General features: G+C 49.0%; 1 protein-coding gene across 1 annotated transcript in view; it reads left to right on the top strand.

Moving 5' to 3' along the window:
* Positions 1 to 378: 378 nt before the first annotated feature.
* Positions 379 to 9,543, top strand: part of LOC311231862 (malate dehydrogenase, cytoplasmic-like) — a 51,256-nt gene continuing 42,091 nt past the window's right edge. Inside the window, exon 1 of the mRNA XM_084318484.1 lies at positions 379 to 704. Coding sequence (XP_084174610.1) covers positions 651 to 704 — 54 coding nt within the window. The 5' untranslated portion in view covers positions 379 to 650. The remainder of the gene's footprint in view (positions 705 to 9,543) is intronic.

The following is a 9,543-nucleotide window of genomic DNA, read 5'->3' as shown; positions in this document are numbered from 1 at the left end:
AGTAAAATCAAATACGTTTACAGATTACAACCTTTATCTAATGGTTAAAATATTTTGATAAAAGGTAATTTACTGTATTTTTATGCGGCATTTACACTTAAAGTAGAAAAACAAACGTAATCTGTAAAACAATACAGTGAATTTCCCGTTCCCCCGGTGTGCATCAGTGCATGTCGTCTCGGCTACACGCCACGGTCACTTCTCCGTGCGTGCGTGTCCTCACACGACCCCTAAAAGCAACCCGAAGAATTTCACCGCATCCCTCCTTTTTTTAGTGATGTCACCCCCCCCCCCCCCCCCCCCCCACCTCCTTCTCCTCTCCCTCGCCCTTGATCACCGCAATTAATTCGGATTTGTGATCATCATCATACATGTGCATGGGGGGGAAAAGATTACAGCACAGCCTCTCTCCTCTATCTATTTTGGTCTCCTAAAGCTTATTAACGGACTAGACTGCAGAGTGAGAGAGAGAGAGAGAGAGAGAGAGTGAGAGAGAGAGAGTGACTCTATAGTCTCGGGTGATAGTTAGCAGTATATATCTCGCTCCAGTCCTGTCCTCCTCCTCCTCTCCCGTCGCCTCCTCCGGTTGAGTTCTACAACAAGGCGAGGACGGCTCAGTCACCGGACACCCGGTGTTAACGTTAACGACCATGTTAACGATTCTGTCGGCGATGTATTTGGTGGTGCGGGCGGTTTCCTCGGAGGTAAGTAAGAGAGTCATATATTCATGCCTGACAAGTATATAGTCTTTACCTGGCGAACTAACTGTGCACTTTTTTTTTTTTTTTTTAAACCCTTTCACTGCCACACTACAGAGGGTTAACCTTCTGGTATAGTGTGGCAGTGAAAGGGCTAACCGGCTGTCGTGTGGCAGTGAAAGGGTTAACCTGCTGGTATAGTGTGGCAGTGAAAGGGCTAACCGGCTGTCGTGTGGCAGTGAAAGGGTTAACCTTCTGGTATAGTGTGGCAGTGAAAGGGCTGACCGGCTGTCGTGTGGCAGTGAAAGGGTTAACCTTCTGGTATAGTGTGGCAGTGAAAGGGCTAACCGGCTGTCGTGTGGCAGTGAAAGGGTTAACCTTCTGGTATAATGTGGCAGTGAAAGGGCTGACCGGCTGGTAGTGTTGCAGTGAAAGGGCTGACCTTCTGGTAGTGTGGCAGTGAAAGGGCTAACCGGCTGTCGTGTGGCAGTGAAAGGGTTAACCGGCTGTCGTGTGGCAGTGAAAGGGTTAACCGGCTGTCGTGTGGCAGTGAAAGGGTTGACCGGCTGTCGTGTGGCAGTGAAAGGGTTAACCGGCTGTCGTGTGGCAGTGAAAGGGCTAACCGGCTGTCGTGTGGCAGTGAAAGGGCTAACCGGCTGTCGTGTGGCAGTGAAAGGGCTAACCGGCTTGTCGTGTGGCAGTGAAAGGGCTAACCGGCTTGTCGTGCATGTGGCAGTGAAAGGGTTAACCGGCTGTCGTGTGGCAGTGAAAGGGCTGACCGGCTTGTCGTGTGGCAGTGAAAGGGTTAACCGTCTGTGCATTGTCACAGTGAAAGGGTTAACCGTCTGTGCATTGTCGCAGACAGTGAAAGGGTTAACCGTTTGGTTGTGTACTCGTGTGGCAGTGAAATGGGGTTAACCGGCGTTTGGTGGTGCGGCAGTGAAAGGGTTAACGAGCACGTAAAGAGTTATGGTGGAGGAGGAACTTGACCTTGATGTCTTCCCTCCTGTGTGTCTGGCTGCCTGAGTTGTGTCTCTAATACTCGCCAACCGACCGACGCCAAACACACCGACAGGCCGAACAGATGGGATGGCGCACCTGCGCGACCTGCGTGCGCTTTTAAGTTCCAACAGTATAGCCTACAACGTGTCCCTCGTCATCGTATAGCCTAGGCCCTGTGCGTGTGTCGGTCACAGGGGTGACGTCAGGAGTGACCCCGTCATCATTAATTCATTGGCTGCCTCCTCTCTCTACAGGCAGCTTTGTATGGAGGCCATGAGGCCAGTCGAGCGCCGGTGTTCGTTGCAGATTATCAGCAGCACCATGGACAGCGCCTCGTCTACCAGGGCGTTGGTTTAGCCAGCGCATAATTGGCACCGACTGCTATTGATTGATTGATTGATTGATTGATTGAAAATGATTTATTAACAGATCGCAGAATGGGTACAATATACAGTACGGCTCAATACACACAATTGTTAAGGGGATGCAGACCAGAGAGAGACTTTCGTCTTGTTTACATCAGGGTCCCCCCATTTTCAATTCATCATAACATTATATGACATACACGACGTACAGGTAGACGGTACTGTTACATCTAGACATTTATGACATACCAGATCTACAAATATACAGTACTGTTGTATGATTGAGTACAAACTAAAGAGAGTCTAAACAGAGAGTACATTTGAGGGGGAAGAAACTGTACATTGGAGGTGGTTGGGTTTAATACCAGCCCAGGTCCCATAGGACACATATCCAACTGTTTTTACTCCCCGATCCGATTACATAACCAGACTGACGTACTGTACGAGTTCCCGGGTGAACCTATAATGTCATGGATTTCCATTAGATTCAGACGTGAGTCGCGTGACAGCAAGAAGAGCCTCTTCCTCGTTTGAAAGATGGATGTTCAGCACGTGCCCAATAGATATGTGCCACTAATGTCTCAGTGATGATGATGATGATGATGATGATAATAATAATATCATACCAGAATTGCAGCCCAAATTCATAGCAGTAAAATAGACACAAAATGGTCATAAAATAGACAGACATAAAATGAGCATAAAATAGACTATAGAATAGAATTGTATTCAAAATATTCTAAATAGAATAGAATCAATGCAGAGAGTAAGAAAAGAGTAAAAGCAATGCAGGCAATTGCAATACGTCTGGTTAATTAATTAACAGAATACCGTCACACCTGTGGAATATAGATTAGCCACTTCTTCACACCCAGTGGTGAACCACATAGCGCGCTCAGCCGCGACACGGCCGACCCGGGTTCGACTCCCGAACCCGTCGTTATTTGCCGAATGTCTTCCCCCCACTCTGTCTCCCATTTCTCCTCTGTCTCTATCTACTGGACTGCCCAGTAGCAATAAAGCGATAAAACGCCAAAAAAAAAATCTTCAAAAAAAAAAAAAAAATCTCTGCGCTTCCCATCCCGTCGTCCTCCGTGTTTCTCAGAAATGGCATTTTAGCTTTGCTAGCATTCCTCATTGAAACTAAGGGGCACAGCTAGCTGCAAGCGTTTTGTAGCTGCAAGCGTTTTTGTAGCTGCAAGCGTTGGTTTCAATGAGGAGTGCTAATAAAGCCAATGAGATGAGTGTCACAGGAAGAAAATGAATCAACTAAAATTCAAAATGCCAAAGTACTCCTTTAAATTATTGACTTGACCTCGAATGACCTCTCACCCTTGACCTTGATCACCGACCAGTCTGCAAACAGATCAGCCTCCTCGTTCTCCTGTGGAGGATAATCGATTGTGTTGGCGTGTGCCAACGAGGAGGGTCACAATGAAACTACTCTAAAACTGTTGTTTACCAAACTACTAGTTACTTCTCAATGAAACTACTCTAAAACTGTTGTTTGCCAAACTACTAGTTACTTCACAATGAAACTACTCTAAAACTGTTGTTTACCAAACTACTAGTTACTTCTCAATGAAACTACTCTAAAACTGTTGTTTGCCAAACTACTAGTTCTGTATCGTTAGTGGCTTAGCTTGGCATCACTACTGCACTATCTCGCGTACGTGCACGCGTACTGAATAAACCACAAATGTACCTCTAATACCAGTATTAGTCTGACCACACCCCTCATCAGCTTACCTTCATAAGCAGGTGTGTGGTCACCTGCTCTCCTCCTTCTCGCTTTCACCACAAGGAAGAGGTGCCTCGGTAGATCCCCACACTTGACACCATGATGGAAGAAATTGGATTAGGAACAGCTTTGGGAAACAAGGATACGTTGACATCATATCTTTATTTTCTCTCTCACTATTTTCGAGAAAATACGGCGATATTGTCTTCGTACTGGAGTGTCTGGAAGATGATGATCATTCTAAAAACCCTCCACCGGTTTTCGTATTGGGAGCACGCCGCTGCATGCTTCTCAACTGCAGTTCCTTGCTGTGTTTGTTGGGGTGAAACCTGTCAGGCCACAGCTGAACTGTCGGACATGCCGCTGTTGTGAGAAGCGGTGCGTTCCAGGTTGGGTGAGTAGTGTTTGCTGGCGGGCTCCACTTGTCTGTTAGTGCTATGGGGGCTACTTGACAAAGTTTATGGAAACCGGCCCCAGGCTAGGGTCCTTTGTTTAGCCACCTAGGCGACAGAAGACCTTGGTCTGAAGACCATTATAGTTTTAACTATAGTGGGCCGCGACCATTGACACTGGTGATCCCTGTGTGTTCTGGACGAGTGGATTCTCTCTGTCACCGTGTTAAGGCCCCATCTTTCATATCCAAATGAGAGTATTCCTTCACGAGGGGATATGTGCATGTAATGTGCGATAGCGGCAGATTCATGTTCAAAGTCAGCTATACAGGCCAGTTGGTACTGTGCTGATTCCGCCGGACGTGGTAATGTCACCGTTGTGAAGCGGTGTTGACGTCTTGTTTTCTCTTTTCTCTTAAAAAGTGAGGAGAAGTTCAGAACGGCGGCCTGTCTGGGTGAGTGTTATGTCATTGTTTACATGTTCATAGCTTACGGTTAGCCGGTCAGTGGCCTGGCGCGGGGTAGCTTAGCTTCTCGCGCGCCGCCGGGAGCTCGCTTCTGATCGCGTGCGTCGTTAGATCGGCGTCTCGCGAGCGGAAGCAATAGCACCCGAACGGTTGGAGCAGCCGTTAGCTTGATGCTATTCTGTTGAACGTGCTTTGATTTTAACATGTTTTACACTCTTGACCACGACGTCATCCTTGACAGGGGATGTTCGTCGACCCTGCCCTGAGCCTGGACGGCGATTGCGTCAACAAAGAGGACTGTAGCGACTGGTTGGAGCGGCGACGCTGCCCGGATCGAACAACACAGGACGGCTGTGTTCTACGGTGTCTTGTGACTGCACTTCGCTGATCTGCGTTCCGGGTAGGTACGGGGTTGGCCAGACCTCATAACACGTCTTCTGGTTTTACTTTGCTAAATGTATTGTGAATAACGGAGTTTTTTCCCAAAACGTGTGTTGTTGCAATGCATTTGGGATACGTTGCGGGTTATGTGTGAGCTGTTTTTGTCACTGGCAGTTAGCTTCTCCGTGCAGATCGTGATGTATTGATCTGGTTGTTGTGTGAGAAACATCATGGTGTTTATGTGTACCGTGTACTCACTACTAAGGCAACTAACCTATGAAGCTATGCTTGGTGACAAGTGAGTAAAAGAATGTTCTTTCTCAGACTGTAATGACAATGAACAGTGAGTTCACACATTAACAGGTTTTCCTGTTTTAACTGGCCGTATTGAGGGTAAAATAGGAGGATTGTGTTTTCCCCCCCGGTTCCCTGGGGACTTTATCACCTCCTATCAGACATGTTGTGCATTAATTGTGTCTTTTGTGTGGTAGGGATACGATGTAACTCTTAGCTTGATTGCTGAGGTTGTGCTAAATCTGCTGGAGAAACTTATTTCCTAAAGGGAAATTGGTTTGGTTGCTGTCATGTGTGCTTAGCAAGGCCTGTGGTCGATACTAATCAAGAATGATGTATTCTCTCATTGTGGAAAAAAACGGCGTTCCTCTGTTGAGTGTTTTTGCCATTTTTTGTAGGTGATGATGGGTTGTGTGTGTCATGTGACCTACAACTGGGTTGTACTGGCCACAGAAGCACATGTGTATGTTGGACCGGGGTTCTTGGAGCCCTCTCTATTCTGTGTTTTTCCTTAGTAAAAATCAGATAGCAGGTTAGCTCATGCGCTGTGTGGAGCTGTGAAACGCTTCATAGGGCTGACTATGACTGTGTCATATTCTCTTTTTGTCGTTACGTCGTATCATGGGTGTGGGGTCGTAAAGGGGTGAACTGGTAACCTTTCCTCTCCCCATTGTTCTGTCGGTCAGGGGTACACCCCCTGTCCTTCAAGGTTCCCGTCACGTGGCGGTTCGGCACGTTACGGGGGGGGGGGGGGGGGGGGGGAGGGAGTTCCTGGTCCCACGGCCTGGTATATTGGGCGTGTGCACCGCAGGAATTCCCCCGCCATAGAGTACGTCACCGTGCGCGTCTCTGTTGGTAGGACTTCCGTGTGCTGTTCAGGTCCATGTGATGGATCTGTTTTCAGGGGGGGTGGTCAGGGCTCCTCCTCACCAAGCGCCTGTTCAGGCCTTCTGTGAGTTCGGACTCCTTCTTCCATGTGAGGAAGCCTCCATCAGAGTACAGAGCCTTCCTCCTCAGATTGTCAAAGTGAGTGGACCCTCTAGAAGGGTCCTTTTCTATTGTATGTATATTCGATTCAATTCGTTTATTGAGTGTGTATGGGTTCGGTGCCTCTTCCCCGGAGGCCCTAAAACCAGTTTTTTACATGGCTCAAGGTGCAATATATTCTTTTCAATCTGTACAGCTCGCGTGGGAAGTCTCTCTGGGGATCCCCGTCTCTTTCCTATGGGAGGGTGGTGGGATGTAAAAATGTGAACATTTTTTACCCCGGCTGTGTAGACTGGGATACATACTGTTGATGCTTCCTTCTTTCTATTCCAGAAGTGTTGGAGTTAGGGAGTGTCACACCCCTCTTGTCGTTCCCCTGGGCGCCTTGGGGATTCAATGACAGGTCTAAATAGCCTGTTCATTGATGGGGGTGTGTCCCGACGCACGTATAGTGCTAGCTCGCTGTAAACAGGCGATTGACTGGCACGCCTTGGTTGCTTGTGGTTGAAACAGCGTTTTTATAAAGCAACTGGGATGGGGGTTTTTTCCTCTTCCGGCGACCACATCCCATGACCTGGGTGGGTTGTCGACGGATTCTCGTTCATGTCTGGGGGATGATGACGGGATGGATCTGAACATATGTAGTGGGGTCTCACGCCCTTGGGGTGGGCCACCAGGCGCAGTTCGTCCGAACGTCTGGGTGGCGCCTTCTTTTCATGTTAAGATCAACACGCATATCTGCCCTTCTCCTGGAGTAGGCATGTCGGCGTGGTTAGGGCACGGGACTGGTTCTGGTCACGCTGGTCCAGATCAGTTGAACCCGTTGTCCGCCGGGGATGCAGATCTGCTGTTCTGGTACCCTGAGGGACTTGGGCTTTTTTCAGGGGGGAAAATGCCAGGTCGGTCTGGGTGTCACAGGGTTAAGCGCTATGGAGACCCTGGTTGGGTATGTTTTTACTCAGCACTGTCGTCATGGCTTACAGCCATGCCATTCTGTACGCGCTCGATCTCGTCGGATCTCGGCCGCTACACAGGTTGGTCCTGGTTAGTACTTGGTTGGGAGACCGCCGGGGAATACCAGGTACGGTGTGCTTAGGGGCTGGTTCTCCATTATTTTTCGCTCCTCTCTCACGCATGGCGAAGAGGGGCCTGTGGGGGTGGTTTTTTGACCTCCTCTGGTGACCCTGTGCTTCCCGTACCGCCAGGCCCGGTCCGAAGTGATGTTTGCGACCCGTAGGCCTGGGTTAACCCTTTTTGGAAACTGAAACACTTGTACTGCGGTATAGCCGGTGTATACCCGCAGGTGTGTTTTGGAGTTTTTTCTTGAGGGGTTATAGGAACAACCACCGCATTGGGTAACACCGAGGTGGTTGATTCCCTGGTGTGTTGGAGCAGTGTCAACTCCCGGGTTCACCGTTTGAGGGTGCCCCTGCACGTTCATGACGTCTGCCAATCGTGTCAGCCTTCTCTGCCTCGACCCCTCTGGGTGGGGGTTGTTAAATGGAGGCTTGGTCATGCAACACCGCCAGCTTACGCTCCTTCCGCCGGGGCGGCTGTGTTCAGCTGTCCCCTCTGGCGCCTGTCTCGTCCGCAGTCTCCAGGCTAGGGTTAACAGCCTGTTGCCTGGTTTTTCCCCGGTGCGCTGCCTGCTTCCGTTGGTTAACCTTTTTTGTGTGCTTACGGCCATGCTGACTGCCTGTTCTGCAGGGTCAGTGTGCCAGGCGGTGTACTATTGGGGGGACGGGGCCCGCTCGGCTTACGGCCATACCGACCTGAACACGCCCGATCTCGTCCGATCTCGGAAGCTGGGCAGGTTCTGGCCTGGTTGGTTCCGCCTGGGAATACCAGGTGCAGTAACTGAGGGGCCTTTGTCCGAATACGCTGGCGATGTGGGGGGCGGGGCACTACGTGCCCACCTGGTGGGGTCTTGATGCTGGCATCATGGACTTCTCCGGGCCCCCATTCCAGGGAGTCCAGTCCTTTTGGTGGGTCTGGGTCTTCCTTCGCGCTCCGCTGCTACGGCCTTGCCACGGGGTTGGGTTTGCCCTTGGCCCCGTGATTCTGGGGGCAGTAACGAGGTTGTTCCTCCGTTCGTTCCCGGGTGGCATGCGGGTTGTGCGTGTGTGTAGTCGTGGGGTCAAGCCACGGTCTGCTCACCCTGTGCGTTAAGTTGCTTGAGTGCCTCTTCGCACGGTCGGGTCCGTCGCCTTCCCGTGAAGCCTCTAATAGGGGGGATACCCTCCATTAGGGGGGGTCGGGGGGGCTCGGCCCTCCCTGTTCTGATGGTTTTGGGGGGCTGTCAGCGGGGTGTATTTGTCAGCCAAGTGGCTCCGCTTGGCCTCCCTTGTGCAGTAGTGATGCCAAGCTAAGCCACTAACGATACAGAACGATAGGTTATGACTATAACCAAGTTCTGTTAGTTAGGGGCGATGCTTGGCATCAGACGACCGCTGCAGCCCTTGTCCTCACCTTGTGGTGAAAGCTTGGGAAGGAGGAGAGCAGGTGACCACACACCTGCTTATGAAGGTAAGCTGATGAGGGGTGTGGTCAGACTAATACTGGTATTAGAGGTACATTTGTGGTTTATTCAGTACGCGTGCACGTACGCGAGATAGTGCAGTAGTGATGCCAAGCATCGCCCCTAACTAACAGAACTTGGTTATAGTCATAACCTATCGTTACTTCTCAATGAAACTACTCTAAAACTGTTGTTTACCAAACTACTAGTTACTTCTCAATGAAACTACTCTAAAACTGTTGTTTACCAAACTACTAGTTACTTCTCAATGAAACTACTCTAAAACTGATGTTTACCAAACTACTAGTTACTTCTCAACGAAACTACTCTAAAACTGTTGTTTACCAAACTACTAGTTACTTCTCAATGAAACTACTCTAAAACTGTTGTTTACTACAAACTACTAGTTACTTCACAATGAAACTACTCTAAAACTGTTGTTTACCAAACTACTAGTTACTTCACAATGAAACTACTCTAAAACTGTTGTTTACCAAACTACTAGTTACTTCACAATGAAACTACTCTAAAACTGATGTTTACCAAACTACTAGTTACTTCACAATGAAACTACTCTAAAACTGATGTTTACCAAACTACTAGTTACTTCACAATGAAACTACTCTAAAACTGTTGTTTGCCAAACTACTAGTTACTTCACAATGAAACTACTCTAAAACTGTTGTTTGCCAAACTAC

This window comes from Notolepis coatsorum, assembly GCF_963971535.1.
Source record: "Notolepis coatsorum genome assembly, chromosome: 7".
NCBI lineage: Eukaryota > Metazoa > Chordata > Actinopteri > Aulopiformes > Paralepididae > Notolepis > Notolepis coatsorum.
The sequence above is the reverse complement of the archived record's forward strand: the minus strand, read 5'-3'. Positions and strand labels throughout refer to the sequence as shown.